This window comes from Mustela nivalis, assembly GCF_964662115.1.
Source record: "Mustela nivalis genome assembly, chromosome: 14".
NCBI lineage: Eukaryota > Metazoa > Chordata > Mammalia > Carnivora > Mustelidae > Mustela > Mustela nivalis.
Window position 1 is genome coordinate 22356701 of NC_139033.1, and position 20991 is coordinate 22377691.

General features: G+C 56.3%; 1 protein-coding gene across 5 annotated transcripts in view; it reads left to right on the forward strand.

The window, feature by feature from the left end:
• ZNF516 (zinc finger protein 516) overlaps positions 1-20991 on the forward strand; it is a 111887-nt gene that overhangs the window by 86727 nt on the left and 4169 nt on the right. For all 5 annotated transcript variants that reach the window (XM_082699363.1, XM_082699361.1, XM_082699364.1 and 2 more), the window contains exon 3: positions 10002-11444. In XM_082699363.1, the coding sequence (XP_082555489.1) occupies positions 10002-11444 (1443 nt within the window). The remainder of the gene's footprint in view (positions 1-10001; positions 11445-20991) is intronic.

Sequence of the window (20991 nt, forward strand, 5' to 3'; positions counted from 1 at the left end):
GGGACGTTCTGACGCTTTAGCGAGAGTGAGACGGAGGGCGTTGCCCCAGCCGGGCCTGTCCTGCCAGCGTCCGAGCGGGCGTCTGATTTACTCGTGGGCCGAGGAGTCCAGAGTGCGGGTCCCCTCGGAGCTCTTCAGGTCTGAGCAGCGCGGGGACCCCGTCGCCGTGAGCCGTGTCAGCACCGTGCCTGCCCCCACTCCCGTGACTGGGCACTCACGGCGGTCGCCGCAGTTCCAGGACCCGCGCTGGGTAACTGGTTGCTCCCGAGGTGGGTAACTGGGTTGACGGCTCTGCACGGCGCGGGGACCGCAGGGCCTCGCGACCGCCCGCACAGCCTTCACTTTCCGTCCCTCAAGCCCATGAGAAGCATCTGCTGCACTGACCGGGTCATGATTCACCTCACACTTTTTGGGGTGCTTTCCTGTGCTCCGTCTTGTACACATGACCCGTGCACGTTGAATGACTTGTCTTACTTGTTTGTTAATTTGGTGTGTGTCCGTGGAACGTCTGCCCCGTGCCAGATGTGCCAGACGCTGGCGAGAACAGTGTCTGGTTACTGTGTGTTTTTGGAGCTCAGAGGCTTTGGGGAGAGGCAGAGAGGACGCGCCCCCACACACAGCACCGAAGCAGACAGAGCAAGAGGTGGGAACAGATGTGTGAGGGGGTGTTATTTTATGGAGGGTGGTCAGGGAGGTGCTCCTCGGGGAGGGGGTGGAGCCTGGCCTGGGGGGACAGTGGCTGTGGCGTGTGGGAAGCCCACGCCGCCGGGTGGTGGACGTGCTGGATGAGAGCTTCACTCCTACGGTCAAATGCTTGTTCTAGTATGGCCCAAGGAGGTGTTCTACAGACCGTCTCAGTGACTTTGTTACGTACTTTCTAAAATATTCCTGCCATGCCTTAGGTAACCGGGCACTTGTTCACATATTTTTTAGGGCAGAAACGTGTTAAAGGGAGGGAGGGAGGCTTTCAGACACAAAAATGTGGAATAGAGTCTCAGTTCCCCCAAATGGCCCGTAGCTCTGTTGGGGGAAAGCGTGGTGGTCAGACCGTGGGAAGGTGTGGATCAGCGCTCCCTCCGGACACCAGCGGCTCTCTGCTCAGAGCTGTAGGCTCTCCCTGTGCTCCACGGCCCCCAGGGTAGCTTGCTTTCCCCAGAGCCCACTTTGAACCTGTTGAAGGTCGGCTTCTGCATGAAGAGCTCTGGGTCCCCCCAGAGTCTTGCTGACCAAGAGATACGAGACCTTTTCCCCATGGTCTGCAATTTTGTCTCCTCTTGACCTGGGAGTTCCTCACCCTCTGCTTTTCTGTCCTGCTCCTCGTTCCTGGGGACAAAGAGCAAAGGATCACACACAATCTGCCATGAGGTAGAGTGTCCCTGTCGTGTCCCTGTTGTGGCACCGCCCACTTCCTGCACCATTAGTCCTGTTCCCAAGGGCAGAATGGCTGGGGGCCCATGAGGAGCTGACCTGGCTGCCAGTGGTTCCCCGACACGGGTGACGTGGCTTCGTGGAAAGGCTGCTGATACAGGACAGTGATGTGGTACATGGACAGAGGAGCCACACTGCCATTTGTGGGCTTCTGTTATGGATGGTGGTAGCTGGTAATGTCCAGTGAGATCCACTGGTGTTGGGCTCCGAGCCAGTCCTCCGGGTTCATGGCCAAGCTCCCTCGGGTGAGGCACAGGGGAGACTGTGGATCATGGGGGCCAGTCAGTGTGCAGGAGATCTGCCAAGGCCCTCAGCACACAGCTGCTTGCGGGGCCCAGAGCATCACCAGGAAGGGTCCGTCAGGGCTGTTTTGTGCAGAGGGAGGCCGACCATCAGGGGGAGTTTTCCTGGGTTTGTGCTTAGTGAAAGTTTCTATTTTGTTTGAACCAGAAGAGTGGGAATGTAAGAAATTATGAAGAAAACAAAACTGGGGCATCACGTTACCTGATTTCAAACTTTACTACAAAGCTGTGATCTCCAAGACAGCATGGTACTGGCATAAAAACAGACACATAGACCAATGGAACAGAGTAGAGAGCCCAGATATGGACCCTCAACTCTATGGTCAAATAATCTTCGACAAAGCAGGAAAAAATATACAGTGGAAAAAAGACAGTCTCTTTAATAAATGGTGCTGGGAAAACTGGACAGCTATATGTAGAAGAATGAAACTTGACCATTTGCTTATACCATACACAAAGATAAACTTGAAATGGATAAAAGATCTCAACTTGAGACAGGAATCCATCAGAATCCTAGAGGAGAACATAGGCAGCAACCTCTTCGATATCAGCCACAGCAACTTCTTTCAAGATATGTCTCCAAAGGCAAAGGAAACAAAAGCGAAAATGAACTTTTGGGACTTCATCAAAATCAAAAGCTTCTGCACAGCAAAGGAAACAGTCAACAAAACAAAGAGGCAACCCATGGAATGGGAGAAGATATTTGCAAATGATAGTACAGACAAAAGGTTGATATCCAGGTTCTATAAAGAACTTCTCAAACTCAACACACACAGAACAGACAATCATATAACAAAATGGGCAGAAGACATGAACAGACACTTCTCCAATGAAGACATACAAATGGCTATCAGACACATGAAAAAATGTTTATCATCACTAGCCATCAGGGAGATCCAAATTAAAACCACACTGAGATACCACCTTACACCAGTTAGAATGGCCAAAATTAGCAAGACAGGAAACAACATGTGGTGGAGGGGATGTGGAGAAAGGGGAACCCTCTTACACTGTTGGTGGGAATGCAAGTTGGTGCAGCCTCTTTGGAGAACAGTGTGGAGATTCCTCAAGAAATTAAAAATGGAGCTTCCCTATGACCCTGCCATTGCACTACTGGGTATTTACCCCAAAGATACAGATGTCATGAAAAGAAGGGTCTTCTGTACCCAATGTTCTATAGCAGCAATGGCCACGGTCGCCAAACTGTGGAAAGAACCAAGATGCCCTTCAACGGAAGAATGGATAAGGAAGATGTGGTCCATATATACTATGGAGTATTATGCCTCCATCAGAAAGGACGAATACCCAACTTTTGTAGCAACATGGACAGGACTGGAAGAGATTATGCTGAGTGAAATAAGTCAAGCAGAGAGTCAATTATCATATGGTTTCGCTTACTTGTGGAGCATAACAAATAGCATGGAGGACAAGGGGTGTTAGAGAGGAGAAGGGAGTTGGGGGAAATTGGAAGGGGCGGTGAACCATGAGAGACTATGGACTCTGAAAAACAATCTGAGGGTTTTGAAGGGGCGGGGGTGGGAGGTCGGGGTACCAGGTGGTGGGTATTAAGGAGGGCACTGATCGCATGGAGCATTGGGTGTGATGCATAAACCAATTCTGTTACGCTGAAAATAAATAAATAAAGAAGAAAGGAAGGAAGGAAGAAAGAAATAGATAGGTAGGTAGGTAGAAATGATGAAGAACTTGCAAGGAAGGAAAGAGCCAGAGTCCCATAGCAGACAGAGGAGTGTGCGGCGGCCTGAGCTCACGAGTCAGCCACTAGGAGAACTTGGGAGCTAGAAGTCGGGGCTGTCATGGCTCTGCCCCACCCAGACACCGTGTCCCCCTGTCACTCGGCCGTCCCCGAGTGCACACTGCCGAGCTGCTCTGGGAGAAATCGTCACGCGCCGGGGTTCAGGTTGCAGCTCACACAGTGACAAAGCTATTTTTAAAAGGTGGGGCTCTGTCCTGAACCTCGCTGACACTTAGTGTGCAGAAAAGGGGCTCATTCGGAGGAACGGGGGTGCCGGAGAAGCACGGGACACCAGCAGCTTGTGGTCCCCTGTCACTGGGTCCCATAGAGCCTCGGGGTTGGGTGCAGGTCACTGGGTGCCGGTCACCTGGCCTCGCACAGACACTCGGTCACTCGGTTCCTGGGAGCTGACTTGGGCTTCCGCTGTCCCCAGGAGGAGTGGCTGTATGTCCGCCTTGGCCTCCCTGGCCGCCAGGTCCTCTGTGACTCCAAGTGTCCCAGGTCCTCTGTGTCTCCCAGGTGTTCGTCCTGTGTTGACTCTTCTGCTCCCTGGTCTTGGCCACAGTTTGAATCACCCCAAGGTTTTTGGAGAAAAGGCTGAGGGTAGGCCCCTCCCCTGAAAGACTGGCTCTTGGTCCAGGCTTGGGAATTTCTCACCCGTGATGGTTCGCATGTTTCTGGGTGATTCTAGGGTGTAGACAGAACCCTGCCCTTGATGAGGAAGTCATCCCCTCGTTCATCCCACACTGAGTGAAGGAATGTCCGAGGTATACAGCCTCCAGTCCCCTTGTCTAGGTAGAGGAGTCCAAGATCCTGCAAGTCTTTTTCATATGGCTTGGTTTCCAGAAGCTTCTCCCCAGGAGGCCTATTCTGGACGTGCTCCCATTCATCTTCTTTGCTCTTGGTGTGTGGCTCAGAGCCGGGGCTGGGCTCTTCCAGCTCGACGTCTGCCTGAGGTTGCTTTCTTGATCTAACATACTGGGCTTGTGGTCCCCTAGGACCCTGGAGTCTTTTTCCCAACACAGCTCTTAAGCCAGACCTTTCACTTTCTGTTTTCCCTCGTGGGATTTCCCGTTATTTTTCAGCCTTTGTTATATCTTGTTGAAAACTTTTGAGTCTTTGTTTTGTTACTGAAGGTTTTGGCTGTTTCTCCTAGCTGAGTGTCAGTCTCGGATCTGATAAACTTGTCTAGTCCCATTTCTTCATCGAGGGCCCTGGTGGAAATGACAGTGGGAGCACAGACACTGAACACGCTTCAGAGGCCTTCCTTCCTGTTGGTCCTGGGCATGGGCGCGGTTTCAGCCCACCCTGCCTCTCTGAGACCTCCGGGCAGCCTCATTCCGTCCAGTCCCTGGACTGTCAGCGAGTCAGGCCCATGTGCCACTCTGTCCCCTGAGTGACCAGTGTTGAAAGCCTTGTCGCAGAGGGAATTGTGCTGGACCATCTGTGGGCTGTTACAGTGCTGGGTGTTTTTTGTTTTTTGTTTTTCCCATCAAACCTAGGATAAAATATTTTGAAATGCATCCTATTTTATAAACCCAAACACCAAGGCACATAGAATTTACTGCCTCTGTCTTTGGTCATCACGGAGGCCTGGAGGAGGACACGTTTCTTTACGGATGAGGCCAAGCTGAGTGCACTGCACAGTGTGGGTCCTGCCACATCTCCTCTGGCCCTGCAGGTGCCCCGGACACCCCACCCAGAGCAGAGCCGCCCCGCAGACCCCCTTCCCTCCCAGGAGCTGGGCTGTGTGAGCCGCAGAAGGCAGGTCCCCTCCAGCGCACAGCCTGGGTGGGAAGCCGGATGAGAATCCCACGGCCCCGCCGCCCTGGGCACCCAGTCCTCCTCCGCTGTGGGGACAGAAGGGCGTTGGCGCCTGGGCAGGGCAGCTGCGAGCCCCAGCTGCTCAAGGATGGGAGAGGTGGAAGGTGTTCCTGTCAATACAGCGTCCCACGGGGCGCGGGTGATGGTTTGCAGGCACTGACAGCGGGAAACAGGAAGAGATTCAACTTCAGATTCATCTGTTAAGAAGGAAACTACAGCGCTAATGGGTCGGAAAAAACTAAAGTCCTTGCAAGAGACTGCAGTACAGTTGCTGAGTGAGCTCTTGGTGGTGCTTCCGGTGAAGCCGTCCCGGGCTGGGCAGAGGACAGGTCTGTTTCCGAGATGCCCTGGAATTAGGGCTGCACCACCAACTTTTTTTTTAGAGAATCCCAGCGGTGGGCCTCAGATTTTCTTCCTCGTGTAATTTGCGCAGCTTGGAAGCTTTACTCTTTCTTAACGTTTGAGAGAGGCCCCCTCGTTCTCCCGTCGGCCCCGGGTACCACAGGCTGACGCGGAATGCCGGTTTGTAGTTGTCTGTGTTGTGCACTTGCTGTGGGGGGAGCCCAGCCCGTGAGGTGGCGAACGTGGCTGCACATGGGTCCACGGCTCCTGCGCACGTGCCGGTCGCTGGGTCCCGGCAGCCCTGCCCTGCGGGTCACCAGGCTGGACCTGCAGGGACTCTTGAGTCCTGGGGAGACGGGGTGGCAAGGGAAGCCCTGACGTGGGCAGGTGCACGCGTTATTGCGGTCACTCCCAGGATCGGTAATGACCGTGATGAAGCCAGTGCTGGGGGTGGGGTGGAAGCATCCTGCCCTGAGCCCGTGGGCCGGGCACCCAGTCAGGCAGGCACCTCGTGGAGAGAACGCGAGCAGCTGTGCATTGGGGTGTGAGCTGGAGAGCCCGTGTGCAGGGGTGGGGTGCGCCACGGCCCAGGCAAGCACCCCTGCGTCGGGGCATGGACGGCACCCCAGTCCGAGGCACCATGGGGCGTGTCCACGCCTGCTCGTCTCTGACACGTAACAGCACACAGGCCTGCTTTTCAGTTGTGGGTTGGAGCAGGGAGGGGGGAAGAGGCAGTAATAGACACAGAGAATTAAGTGCCTTAAAGTGGGTATAAAAATGAAAACAGGGATGTGCGGTGAAAACCAGATCCGTCATCAGGGTGAAAGCGGACACTCGGGATGGTGAAACGGTGGATCTGTTGTGACGGAGGTCTTATCGCAGTAAAAACATCGAGAAAGAGAAAGTCAAAGGGGAGTGATTCTTCTTACTGAGTGCCCTTCCACTGTGTCCTGTTTCGGGGTAGTTGTGTGTGTGCGTGTGTGCGTGTGTGTGTAACGGGGTTGCTGTGGAGATTTCCAACGGTGATGTCCCCTCCTCCACCGGCCTTCTGGGGCGGCTGGGGGTCTGCAGGGCGCTGTGTGCGCATGCGTGTGTGTGCGGACGGCATGTGTGCATGCACAGTGACCCGGGCGGTTGCAGATGTGGGGCCCGTGTCAGAGCTGCAGAAACCGGTCAACACGGCACGGCTCCCAGCGCTGCCAGGGCGGTCCTGTTGAGGGAGAAACAGATTTCACACACATTGTCCTTCGGGCCACGGAGAGCAGGCCCTGGAAAACGTGTGTGCCCACATATGTGTGCACTCACGTGCATGGTTCCATACGCGCACACACGTTCATGTGCTCACACGCACGTGCAGGTATGCTTTCACATGCACACACCTCTTCACACGCATACACTGTGCACACACATGTCCATGTGTGCACACATGTTCCAGTGCACACAGGTGTCCATGTGTGTACACATGATTCCAGTGCACACACGTGTTTGCACTCACACCTGTGTATGCACACGTGTATGCACGTTTCATGTGTGTGCATGTGTCCACGTGTATGTTCCAGTGCACACACACGTGCATGTTTTCGTGTGCATACATGTGTGTTCCCGTGTGCATGCCCATGTGCACACACGCACATGTGTGTGGTGGTGATCACCCTGTTGGATGTGCAGATATGGGGTGGTGACTGAGCTGTGGTTCCCAGGGCCGTGTGGGTCTGGCTGCTCTGCACCAGGCACGGGCTCCGGGATAGGGGCTGTGGCTAGACGGCATGGCTGCTGCTTCCCGCAGGGACGCTGACTTACTGTGCCTCTCGGAGCCCGTGTCTCATCTGCAGACACTTAGCCTTGTGGCCAGGGTCACCCACACTTGTTGCTGGAGAGTAACTCAGGCCCCAAACTCAGTGTTGGGTTTAAGCAACCCCTTTGTTGAAGCCTCATCAGTTGCTGGGAATGAGCTTCCCATGTGCTCATGGAGCAGGTGGCTGGGGGAAGCGCCCCAGAAGTCCACCCCGTGGGTGACTTGCAAAGTTGGAAATGGCACTCAAGAACCCAGGAGCATGGGGCCCCCGGGCGGCCCCTCCGCACCTGCTTTGGCCTGCTTGCCCTGAAGCTTGGCAGCCTCGAGTGAGCCCCCTGGCTTCGTGGGATGGGCTGGAGGTGCTTCTCTGCGGTGAACTGGGGTTCCTCAGACCCGTAGTAGGGAACCTCTCAAGGAAAGGGCTCCAGGGCATGAGAGCTGTAGGCTCTGGGTTTGAAGAAGCACCTGGTTCCTCAGCAGCTCCCCCGTCCCGCCTGATGGTGGATTGTTGGCGTCCTCTCCTGAGCTGTCCTCCAGGAGTCCGGCGGCCGCTGGGAAGGAGTGCCTCCTTTTTCTCCCAACCAGCTTCCTGTGACCCCAGCTCTGCCGTGCCCCCATCGATGGCTCTGATGACCCCGTGTCACGTCTCATCTTGTGATTTAGTGTCGTGGTCAGGGGTATTGGAAGTCCCGCTGTGATGTTTTAAAAATCCTTTCTGGGAGCATAAGATGTGGTGCCTTGGACAGATTGCTTTGAAACCTCCACAGATGTGCAGTGTCAGGTTACGCAGTTCTCTCTCTCAGTTTTGGAATTCGACTCCTAGTCTCTGGCATGTGTTTTCATAAATCCATATTCCTTTAATACAGGAAAGACGAGGCCCCCAGCCCCCGGTGTTTCTCTCTCTGGATAATTTAAAAGTGACTATGACATTCTAAGCATCAGTGGGAATTGAACAAAGGCCACGAGGTTTCCACATGTTTAGACCCAGGTCAGGTACCCTCTTGTCAGCAGAGGTTCCCAGGGTTGCTCAGTGTGCCTTCCGGGGAACAGGACATGGTACTTAGGACAGACACATACCCCAGAGTGGCTCACATGTTAGCATTTTGGTGCAGACAGGAATAGTTATCCTTTCTGCTCCTTCTTATCTCCTCACCCATCCTCCCCATCACTACATGCTGGTCACGTATCATGTGAGTCACAAGCCCTTAAAATTGCGTGGGAGCGGCTCACTACCTACTAATGGAAACTGCACATTTGTTACTGTGCTCCTTCTGATCTCTGTCAAACCCGTTCTCTGAAGGATGCTCTCCTGCCTACATGGAGATCCCTTTGGAATACATTAAAAAAAATACCCATTTGATGGGATTTCTGAGACTTAACCCCCCAAAATATACTTAGAATAATTTTAAAGAACATTTTTTTTTATAAATAGATACCTACGTTTCACTGCAGATATTTAAGGGTGTGAATATCCTTAAAGACCAGCAGTACTGGGCCTTGCCGTCAGTGGGCACCCAGCAACGGTCGCAGGGGCGTCCGGCGGGTGTTCGCGATGAAGAACCTGTGTTGGAAAGTTCTGAGACCTCCAGAAAGGACCGCACACCTTCCCGCTGTTGGGCTCGCTGCACCGAGCTCATCAGTGCGAGTGGGACGTGGACTTTCTCTCAGGTTGTGCTCATCCCTTGGGGTGTGGTCTGGCCTGGCTGCGGAGGCTGTCACCTGTCGGGCCTGAAGGGCAGGGAGCCCCGCTCCCACCGGCCACTGACCACTCCACGCAGCGTGGCTGGGCAGAGGCCGGCCTCCCTGGGGCAGGGCCTCCGGGCGCACCCGGGTGTCTCTTGCAGGAGCACTGCGGGTGGGAACCGCAGGGGCAGCGTTCAGGGTCCCCGTCCCGGACCCCCCTCTGGGGAAGGGCAGGGATGCGTGGCTTCACTTACCTCCCGTGCCTCTGAGGGGAATCTTCCCGTGTCAAGGCTTTGGACCAGAGGAGTGGACCTTGAGACAGAGTGTCACTCGGGACCCTTTCTGGATCAGTCTGAAGCTGACCTGTAGCCCAGACACTTCTGCGGCAGCTACGGGATCCCTTGGGCAAAGTGAGCCATTTTCAGGCTCAGCCTCTGTGTGACCACGGGCTGCGTGTCACGGTCCTGGGGTCCTCTTGGCTTACGTCCCCGGGGTCCCTAACTGTGACTGCATTTAGAGAGTTCTCAGAAAGGCATGGGAAGCTTGTGCTAGTACGGAGCAGGTGTTTCTTGGTGTCTGATACAACTAGTTACCCTCTGTTCACGAGTAACTGCAGGGTTGCAGGCAGCTAGATTTTATTTCTCCCGACAGTCTGTTGAGTTAATCAACCGAAGAAAGAAACCCCACCCCAAATACCATCCTTTTGCCCTTAAAGCTGGCCCACTTTTGAGAGTGTTGTGGCGAGACCCCGTTGTTTCCCGAGGACCTGTGCACCCTCTGCGCGCGAGGACCACAGTGCCTTGGGGTGTGCTGCTGTGCCTCTTCTGTTCTGATGAGAAGTGGTAACTTCACGTTTTACGTTCTGACCCTCCAGGGGGAAAGCCTCTCCACTTCCGCTTTTCTGAAGAGGCAGCCTCGACCGCACTCGCCAGCGGAGACCAGGGTCGCGCGCCCCGGACTGCCGCGTCACACACCGACACCGGGGAGCCCGGAGCGGGGAGCGCAGCCTCTGCGTCCGCACTCGGAAGCAGGAGCCGAGACGCTTCCAAGAGAGCAGAGCAGCCCCGGTTTTCCGTGGGCGTCAAAATGCCGGCGTTTCACCCGAAGCAGGAGGTTGCGGTCTCCAGGGACGCCGCCGACTTCCCTTTCCATTCAGATCAGACTTTCCCCGAAGGAGCCGACCTGCCGCTCTTGTCCACGAGCCCGGCTCAGCCCCTGAAGGAGAAGCCGTCTGACTTGCACATGAAGGAGCACGCTGCAGGGGGCCGGAGGGGGCCGGCCCCAGACCTGGCCCCCCTGGACCTCAGCGAGAGGTCGAGCCGGGACGACCCCAGCCACAAGGAGCTGGCCTCGTCCCTGCAGGCTGCGCTGGCCGTTCACCCGTGTCCTTACTGCAACCACAAGACCTACTACCCCGAGGTCCTGTGGATGCACGAGCGAGTCTGGCACAGGGTCAGCTGCAGCTCCGTGGCCCCCCAGTGGATCCAGCCCAACGGCTACAGGAGCATCAGGAACAACTTGGTTTTCCTTGCCCGGAGCGGACGCACGGGCCCCCCGCCTGCCCTTGGGGGCAAAGAGTGCCAGCCGCTGCCCATCGCCCGGTTCACACGCACTCAGGTGCCAGGTGGGGTGCCGGGGCCCAAAGGCGGCCCCTCGCCCCTGGGCGTGGCCACGAAAGCCGCCAGCCTGCCGAAGAGCAAGGACAGCCACTCCGGGGGCCCTTGTGCGCTTTGGGTGGCCGGCCCTGACGGGCCCCGCCAGGCCAAAGCCGGCCACGGCCCCGAGCCACACGGTGCCCCCGCACCGCCGTCCCTGCCGAAGCCCAGGCAGGAGGCTGGCCCGAGAGCGGGGCCCGCGGCAGGCGGCGGTGGCTTCAGCCGATGTGCCACCCCCGCGCCCCCCGTCGTCGCCCGAGCAGGAGCCCAGCCCCCCACAGGTAGCAGGCCGGGGGACAGGTATGTCCTCCCTCCCCCGGGGGCCAGCCTCGGCCCCCCACAGCAGCACAGTGCCCCAGACCCTCCGAAAGCCAAATTCAGCCCTCAGCCTCAGGGTCCGCCGCACGGGAAAGGCGATGGGGGCCCCCCTCTACCTCCCCGCGAGCCCCACTCCAAGGCCGGCCAGGAGCTGCGGCCGCCCACCAGCTGCGGAGCGGGCCCCAGGGGGAGCGCGGCCGTGCAGGCCAGCAAGCCGGAGCCCGCAGCGGATGGCCGCGAGAAACGCCTGGACATCCTCAGTGTCTTTAAGACGTACATTCCAAAGGACTTCGCTTCTCTCTACCAGAGCTGGGGTGCCAGTGGCCCTGCACTCGAGCACAGAGGTAAGACGGGCAGCCCACACCCTGCCCTGCGAGCGCCGGCACAAAGGTCCTCTGCAGGCCCCACGAGCAGCCTCTCCCCACGGGGTGGGGCAGCTGCCGGCGGCCGGCTGTGCCTCTGAGCACCAAGCGGAGAACGCGGGGCCCGTGCACCCTCCTGCCCCCCAGCTTTGTCTGCCTGGGTTCGGGTGCCCAGGGTTGGGGCCCGGGCGGGAGCCTGCTGGCCCCGCAGGCCTTCCCTCCTGGGGCTGTTAATTCGGGAATGCTGACGTTTCATGGGAGCGGGCAGCCTGGACGCCCCTCACGTCCTTTGTTTTTTTATCTTTTTTAATTTTTTTTTTAATTTTTTAGGTAAGTTCTTTGCCCAGCATAGGGGTCAAACCCATGCCCCAAGATCAGGAGTCACAGCCCCTCCTGAAGGAGCCAGCTGGGTGCACTTTCCTTTGTCATTTTAAACACAGAATCAGGAGATGTTCGTGGTCCCTTTTCTCTCAATAGGTGGGAACGTCCATTTGAAGAAGCAAGAGTTTGTTTCTGTACGTACGTGATCAAAAAGCGCGTAGTTCGGTGGTGGTAGTGAGCAAGCCCTGCGGAGTACGGATGTACCGTAGGACGTCTGGGGACTGGCTTGTGCCGCGATTTGAGAAAAGACACACCTTAGTGGCCGTTTGCCCTTTTCTGCCGGTGTCTGGGTACCGACTCCTTGTTGCGAGGACCCGCGAGGGAAGGCACACGCCGGATAGGGCGCCCTCCTCCTTGGGCGTGAATTGTGGGGGGCTCTCCCTTAACAGAGCACGAGGAGAGTGAAGGATTTGCTGTTAAAAACCAAAGATCAAGCAGCTGGAGGCCCCGCGGCGCTCTCTCTCTGTCCGTGGCCCTTCTCTGATCTCAAGTGTTCGCGCACCTGTCTTTACAGCAGGTCACCGGCAACAGTGACCTTTGCGATTGGGCCCCTCAAATTCCAGCAACGTGGAGGCACTTTTGGGGAACGTGGTTCATGGTTTGGTGGCAGTGGGGTGAACGGCGAGGCGTCCCACACCCACGGTGTGGCTGCGGGTGCCTCACCGAGAAGGCGGGTCTCGGCCGACATTCGCAGGGACTTCGGAACCTGCCGGCTCCTTGGGCACGCTGGAGCCGTCCTGGCGTGGCTCGTGGTGCCTTTGGCTCCCGGGAACACTAAGGTGGGAAGCACTCCGGGTCCCACGGTCTCGGAGGTTTTGCCAGTGGGGTCCTCATTCGAGGCTGGCGTCTGTTCCTTTTTGCTCAGAGCCTGCGCTTCCTGGGAACTTTCTAAAATGAAGCTAAAGGCACGGAAGCCCAGAGGTCGCTGAGACGCGCCATCACCAAGGTGCTGGGAGGCAAGGCTGGAAGGCCCTGTGTCCGCAACGCCTCCCCTCGGGTCAGGGGCGCGGCGCCAGGCTGTGGCGGGTGGTAGAAGGCAGCCGGCCCGTGGCCTGGTGTGTTCACATGTTCAGGTTTCAGTTAATTCAGTGAGTTTTGCACGTCCCAGGGACGTTTCCAGGCATGCAGATTATTTGCTGGGAGACGAGTCACAGTGCGTGGGCGCCCTTTAGACCTGGGGGCAGTCTCATTGCTCTAGGTTTGGTTTCCGTGGGTCTCAAAGCTGAGAAGTCATAGGCTGCTGACAGTGGGCAAGTTTCCGTGGGTACCCGTGTGCCCAGCAGCCGTGACCCGCTGTCCACTCCTTCCGGTGACTGTGGCCTCGGGTGCCCAGACTGGGGAAGCCTGTCCCTGTGTCAGTGACTTCTGCTTAGCGCCCAGACCTGGGGCGTCATGGTGCGAACCTCCTCTGTACCGGCCCGTCGCACTGCCTGTCGCGCTGCCCGTCCGACGGTGCTGTTGTTGCTTTTCCCTCCAAAAAGTAGAAGTCAGTTTCAAGTTCGGGTTTTGAGAATTTCACGTGGCAGCTTGGAAGTATGCAGTAGCCAGAAATGTTCTCCTTTTCCTTAAGAATTGTAAATGGTTCTCGGGGTTTAATGTGCGTGTATGCGTGTGTGCGCACGCGCGTGTGTGTGTGCGTGGTTTAAGAGAGGTTCCACACTGACCTTCTACATGTGAGAAACGCTGACTCGTGCCTCACATGCACGTGCTTCTCTTGGGTCCTCTGCCCGTGAACACATGGACATAACAGCTCCGTGGATTAAGGGTGTTTAGGGCGTTTAAATTCACGCTGACGTGGGTTCCTTAAGGGCAGATCCTAAACTTTTCAGCTGTAATATACTAAGTGTGTTTCTAGAACCATGGTTTCCTGGGTTTAGGGAAGAGCAGAGATCGGTTTCTCTCCGTCACTTGGCTGGTGTCTGTGTGATGGCCGTGCACTTGGACGGGACGCCCCCTGCATGGCCCTCCCCTCTGTGGCCCCCCTTGGGCTCTGGGCTCGACTTTGGGGCCGGGTCTGGGCTCTCCCATGGGAACGCCTGTGGACTCCTCGAACTCCTCGGCTTGTCCACGCCCTGCCCACGTGTCCCGTCTTTGGCCGCCCCTCCGGGGCCTTTGCTGGTTCCTTTCTCCTTCTTGGGATGTTTCTGGATGGCCCTTGAGGTGTTGCATAGGAAGGAGACATGGCAGGCGTGGCCTGGCCGAGAGGTGAGTGGGGGGGCTGACGGTTCTTGTAGGGAGGCCCTCTGTCATTGTGCCGCCGGCAGGTGCGAGTGGCCCCTAGATCACCACCACGCATTTCTGAAGGTGCCACTGACGCAGATTCCTGAGGTTTTTGTCTTCCGCTGGCCAGGCGTCCGTGGCTTTGGTGTGCTACGCAGTTGAATTTCACATCATGAATCTAGAAAATTAAGTTCTTTCGGTTCCAAGTCATCTTTTTTTTTTTTTTTTTTTTAATATTTTATTTATTTATTTGTCAGAGAGAGAGCGAGCACAGGCAGAGTGGCAGGCAGAGTCAGAGGGAGAGGCAGGGTCCCTGCGGGGCAAGGAGCCCGATGTGGGACTCGATCCCAGGACGCTGGGATCATGACCTGAGCCGAAGGCAGCTGCCTAACCAACTGAGCCACCCAGGTGTCCCGGTTCCAAGTCATCTTTCTGGCCTGCGCCACTGATGGGTCGGCCCGTGCTGGTCGGCTTCCATTCCGTGGTCAGATCCACCTCCTCTCGGATCGGATGCGAGCCTCCTCTCGGGGGTGTCCCTGTAGAGTAAAGGTCTCAACTCCTCCACGCGGGCCGCGGGAACGCACCTCCTGGCCTCCCGCTGTTGTGGGGGAGGCAGAGGCTGCTGAAGGGAACCTTCTGAGAAGAGCGGCCGTCTGTGCCACGTGCAGTGTTTGTGGGGCCAGTGTGACTCGTCAGGGCTTGTGTTCTGCTCACACAGAGGCCCTGCCATCGGGCGGTGCCTCGGAGACATCGGGTCCTTCCAGACATCGGGGCGGAGAGTTCTCCGAGGCCGTCTCCCCACGTGTGGCGACAGAATGATGTTTGTGGGGAGGCCCTGCCAGGGGAGGAAGGATGTTCTGTGGCGTGACGACTGTCGCTTCCTGGGGGACTCCGACCACCACCCTTGAAGCCTGAAACCCAGGGTCTGCTCTGTGGCTGGCGAGTCTGGAAACTTCCATCCGTAGAGTAGGACTGTTGTGTTGATGGAATAGAAAAATAATACATTATCTGGGTTTTCACGCTTCGTGGTCAGCCTATGTTAGGTGAGAATAGGGACATTAGAATGAAACAAAAGGGTAACAGGACGAGCTGATTTTCGATAGAATGAGATGTAAGGTCTCTGTTGTTGGGACTTAACAGAGTCCCTTGTTCGAGGACAAGCCTGAGACTTGTCCAGGGCCGTGCCGGGGAGTGTCCCGCCCAGCGCTGCCGCCGCCACACAGACACTTGATGTGACGGTGATGCGAGGTGTGTGCCTCCTTCGCCGGGCTCCGTGAGGGGTCCCCGCAGGCGTCCAGGCTCCCCTCCCCCTTGCGGACAGGCAAGTGTGTTTGATCGGGTCACGTTAGCGTGCGGGGCTGGGGAGCGTCTGCGCCAGCCTCGGGGAGGCGCCTGCCCTTCACCGGGCCTCCTTGCTGCGCGACGCTAGTGTCCAGGCCAGAGTGTTAGAGCGCTTGTCCCCAGCCAGTCTTCGGCTCAAATGAAGTCTATAACCTTCATGTTGGGCTCCGAATTCCGGGGTAGCTCGGGCACGACATTATTGACCATGAAGGGCAGCGGTCCTTTCTCAGAGAGGAAAGAGAAAACGATGCGGCAAAGTGCGCAGGAGAACAGCGTGTGTCTGTGTGTCCGTGCGTGCGCGCCGGCGCATACTTGATCAAGGCCGTGCGGTCGGCTGAATGGAAGTGCTGCGTTTTCCTGCTGCCGCTTTGGATGGCCTCCGTGTGTTCACCGCTCCGCATCCCCACGGCGTGCCGCGCCGTCGGAGGGGTTCAGCGTGAGCTCCGGTCGCAGGGCGCGCACCGTCCTCAGTGGCCTTGTGGGTCGTCCTGGGCTAAGGGCTCTCCCCACTCCTGTCCCCGCACAGAACATCCCTGTGCCCTCTCCTCCCACGGGCACTTTCCGCTGACATTCTCGCTTTCTGACGGGATTCTGTAGCTGCTCGCTGTCCCCTTTGTAAAGGGAGCGGCGTCTCGGCAGCCGGGGCAAGTGTCCGGGCCCCGTCACGGGGTCAGCGCACGCCCATGGGTCCTGTCTGACCAGTGTAACCGTCCCCGGGACTCTGGGCTGCCGAGGGTGGGGACGGTGATGGTGGCTTCCCGGTGTGTGTCTCAAGAAGGGAAGCTTCGCTGCAAAGCTGTCAGGGGAGCGTCCACTGCCACACAGGTGGACCTTCGCCCGGAGTGGCCTGTCCTGCACTTGGTGCTTGTGTCTTACTATGATTTTAGAACGTCTGCCGGTTGCTAAAAAGCCAGTTCTTCACGTCACCGACTGAACACCCTGTTGTGTGGTAGCGTTTTCCAGTCAGCGGTTTCTGTCTGTCCATGAAACGGGCTGTTTCAGCATAGAAAGAACGTACTTGGCGGTGCTGGGACCGTTTCGGACGTAACTAACGTCTCTCCGGATGCGGAGTTAACAGATCCCCACCCAGACGTGGCCTGGGCGCCGCCGCTTCCCACGGGTGTAGACAGACACCCTCACGGCGGGACTCAGCGCGGCGTGTTTGTGGGACGTGGTCACGCGGATGCACCGGGCGGGAGAGTGCGCTGGAGGTCACAGCCGGCGTCGGGGCAGAGTGTCCGTGGCCCGCAGGCGACCCCTTGCATCTCCCTAGGGCGTGGCTTTCCGCGGAGAGTGTTGGGTGTCGCGGCCGAGGCCCGGCGGGCCCACCAGGAGCTTGGCGAGGTTCTTCGGGGTCGCGCGTCCGGTGTGGGCGCCGCGCTCCTTCCGCCCGCCACGGGTGCCCCTGTCGCAGCGACACGCGGGTCAGCGAGCCTCGTCACAGGCTGTGTCTGACGCTGTGTCTTTGTTGCGGTACTTAGTTGGGGTTTCGTAACGGTTGGTACCCGTGCTGGACTGTGACCGAGAAAAGATGGTTTATGTTTCTCTGGGCTTGTGGACACAAGTTCTGCAGTTTTGTGCTTAACCGACTGACCTGTGGGCTTCCTGTCCGCAGGGATGCACATTACGTGCTCGAAGCCGCCATTCCCTCTCGGAGCCAGGCCCTCTGTGGGTCAGCTGTCCTCTGGCCAACCGTGGGACACGTTCACTCAGACCTGTGACCCTGGCCTTGTGCTGGATTACCTGCCCCTCCCACTGGAGCTGCTGGTTTGCTTAATTCCTAGGGGGAGGTCGCGGCCCCTGGTTGTGCCTCTTGTCCTTTGTCACATTTAAAGTGGCTTTTTTTTTTTTTTAAGTTTTATTTATTTGAGAGAGCGAGCGAGGTCCGCTTTTGAACTGTTGAGACCCTGGGGTCCTGAGTAGGAAGCTGCCCTGCCCTCCGCCCTGGCTGAGGTGTGGGACTTTGTGCCGGTGCCCGTGTCTGTGGTAACCCCAGGAGCACGTTGTACCCTTGCCGTGAAGACACCGTGGGCCGCATACGCGCTCTGGGATGGGTCTGCCGCTGCCGGCCGTGACCGCTGGGATAAAGGTGTGTTCTGGGATGGGTCTGCCGCTGCCCGCCGTGACCGCTGGGATCCAGGCACATGCGGAGGCAGGACGCTGCTCCCAGACTGAATGAGCCAACCAGCCCCGATGGCGGTTCTTTTTTCTGGACATCCTGGTGCTGCCAGAGCCCGGCACTGTGCCTTTTGTCGCCGAGACCTGGGGCCCCAGTTCTCTGCCGTGTCACACCGGCGACCACGCAGCAGCCCCCTGACTTGCCGAATTAGCATCCAGAGTCTGTGTGTTAGCTAATTCGGACAGATCATGATGTCCCCGGTCTCCGAGTGAGGCACGGGGTCCAGGCCCAGAGCCAAAATGAATCTGCTTCTGTTAGGTCAGAATGAAAGAAACTTGGGGAAATGAAGTGATTCTCTTCGGTTGTGTGCTGTGGCAGCGTGCTCTTCTCCGTACGTGCGCTGGTCAGCAGGCATTCCTCCCACAGCTGGAGTGGACAGGGTCGCTGAACCCTTACAAGTTACAGGCGTGGATTTAGTGGTCGAGCTTCTAGAAGGAGACTCGTGGTCATGGTGTCTGTTCTGCAGTGTCTGCTCTCGCAGGGCGTGGGTGCTGGAGGGGAGCAGTGTCATCCCGCGTGAGGCCTGGCCACGGCTCTGGGTGTACTGTCCCCACCCTCAGGAATGAAGGCCCCACTTTTGTGCTTCTCGTAAGTGCACCCAAGTCCAGTCGTGAGGGTAGCTGATGCTCGAAGCTAAATTCTGAATGAAAGGAGGGCATCCTTCCAAGATGCTTTGTCATAGATTCAGCAGGACTGAGTAAATGTTTAGTTCCCAGTAATCCCCAGTATTCATCATCAGCAAGATTTTTAAAAAATAATAGGCTGACGTATGGGTATTGTTGTCCTAGTGGTGTTGGGGGGGAGAATTCTAGGTGGCTTTGTCTGTGTGTTGTGAAGAAATTGTCTTTTCTGTTATGTGGTTAAACGTTAGAAATTGAAATGGTTTTAGAACCAAGAAGAATGGACCCTGTCTCCCTGCTGTATCCTGGCTTTTGGATTTAAAAGACCAGACTGACTTTTGCTGAAATAGCAAATCTGGTGTTCCCAGTGTGTTTGGATTCCTTGCCAAAATTTAAAGACTATGATTAATAGTTTATTTCTTATTATTCTAAATGTTATTTTAAAGTAGTTAAGCCAGAGAAATAATTCCATTAATCAAAATAAGGGGAAATGAAAAAGTAACTGGGGGCCTGGTTTAGCTCTGGATATTATGACGCAGGTGATGGAGACTCGTGGAGCCGCCCAGTCCCGGTTTCCGGTCACTGTTGGGGTCTCAGTGTCACACGTCGGATTTCAAAGTCCCGTCAGGTCTCCAAGCAGCTTCCGTATTGGTAAAACCAAACAGACACCTCAAAACACATTTTCCACCTTTCTTTTGAGTCGAACGTACTATGAAAAGTTGTGAACAGGATGCGTGGTTTGTCTAAAGTGACACGCGGTCCTGAGAGCCGCCCCTCGCCTGCGGCGCGGTGAGTGAAGGTCGCGATCAGGAAGGTGCTGCGTGTGACCTCATCCGGCCTAGAGCACCACACCGCGTGTGTCAGACGCTGGTCGCGTCCCCTTCCCTCTGAAGGCCGACAGGTTCGCGTGTGTCCTGGGAGGGTGTTTGTGTCCTCACCCCCTCCCCACAGGAGTACACGTACATCCCCTTACCTTATAAAGCCAAAAGGGAGAAAAAGTAGACCTCATGAAGTTCCGGAAGTCAGTATCCATCCCTAGAACATTGAAGTGCATTAAGGAAGATAATTATTTTCTTTAGTGTTACTGTTACTGAAAAGCCCATAATTCACAGAGCAGCAGAAAACCCACAGATTTGTCTAAAAACATGTTTCTCGTCTTCTGAGTATTCTGTCTCATAGCGGGAGAAAGCAGCATGTGTGCACTCAAAGCCCTAGGTGCGCACGTGCCTATTTCTGTGACTCCTTTCTTCCCGGGCTGCATTCCCCATGTGCCGATTTCTCAAATGAATCTCTTTCATTTCCTAAAAAGCCTGTAGGTCGCTGTATTGAGGAATAAAATGTTGATGACTCCCTTAAAGAATGAGATGCTGTCTGAACATATTGCTTCAGTTCCAAAGCAAAAATAGGCATTACTGTGTCTAGATTTATGGACTAAATTTACCAACCTGGTGGTTAGGGTTACCAGATTTTGCAGTCCTTTCGGATCATTTTTAAAACTTCCTGAGCTTCGCAATTCAAAACTTCTGTCCTTCATGGAGGGAGGCGCGTCCTCCTGTTCCCTCTCTAATCTGCCCTGTGCAAGCTTGTGTATTCTGGCCCCAAGGAAACAAGGTGCAGGCGGCGGTCAGGGGCGCCGTCGCTGTCGCGTGTGCAGAGTGGACACTGTTCAGAATCGCCGGCGAGTTCACTTGCTACATATAGTCATTCTGGGGAGACTTCCAGGCCATTCACCTCGGCACTGACAACAACTCATTTTTCTCTTGGCAAACACAAAGGCCATTTTCCTTTCTTGAATGTATCTAGAAGCAGTTTGGAAAGTGCCCTGTTACGAATCTCCGTGGTGTGAGGTCGCTGTGCAAAAATGTAAAACCTCGCGCTCCGCTCGCTACGGGGAATGCGCCGTCTACCCGAGGACGTGGAGTTACTCTTACGCGTCGGATAAGTTCCTGCCTGTGCCACTGTGCCCGCCCCAGCCCCCCCAGAACTTTGGTCCAGTGTCTTCCTGGGCCTCCTTCAGTGTTGACTGATGGACGTCATGCACGTGGGGCTGGTTTTAAGTAGGAGCTTTCAGAAACTTGACTAAAGAGAAGCGCTTAATGCACGGTGTCAGCCAGCCCCTCCCCCCAGGATTTCTGGGGTTCCCGGAGGCACGGCTGGAAACCAGTGAGAACGGTGCGGGAGTGCTGTGGCGTCCATGTGCGTGTTAATGTCAAGTGATCGGTCTCTCTCCGTCAGGACGTCAGCTGGAGGTTCATGCAGTTCAGTAAGATTAATCTCGCCCTCTTGTTTTTGTCCTCGGATGGTAAACTCCATTGTTCCAACAGCGATGCTTCGAATGTCACTGGAGAGCCTTCTTTGAAAGCCGCAGGCTCACATGTTTTCCCATTTTTATCTCGCCGTGCACTTGACTTTAGAGAACCCCTTCTGTTTTCCCGACATGGTGATTATGTACGGGAATCGGTGGAAGCACTCTCGGTTCCGACGGACCGATGTGGGAGCTGTCCTTTTTTGACTGTCTGGCCCCCAAATTCAGCCTCCTTGCGGAGCTGTCACTCACCTGTAAATCCGCGTCGTGCTACAAAATTCTCCTTTTTTTGAGAATCCTCCCCCAATTCCATCTTGTCACCTTTCACCTCCAGGGCTGGTCTGGACGCTTGTTCGCCTTCTTGGATGTGAAACGGAGGCGGCCGGCCATCCTCTCTGCAGCCTTGCGAATGACTGTCTGAAGCTGCCCCCGCAGAGCAGGAAGGCCCATTTAAAATCTCTTCTGCTCGAGCAGAGTGATTTC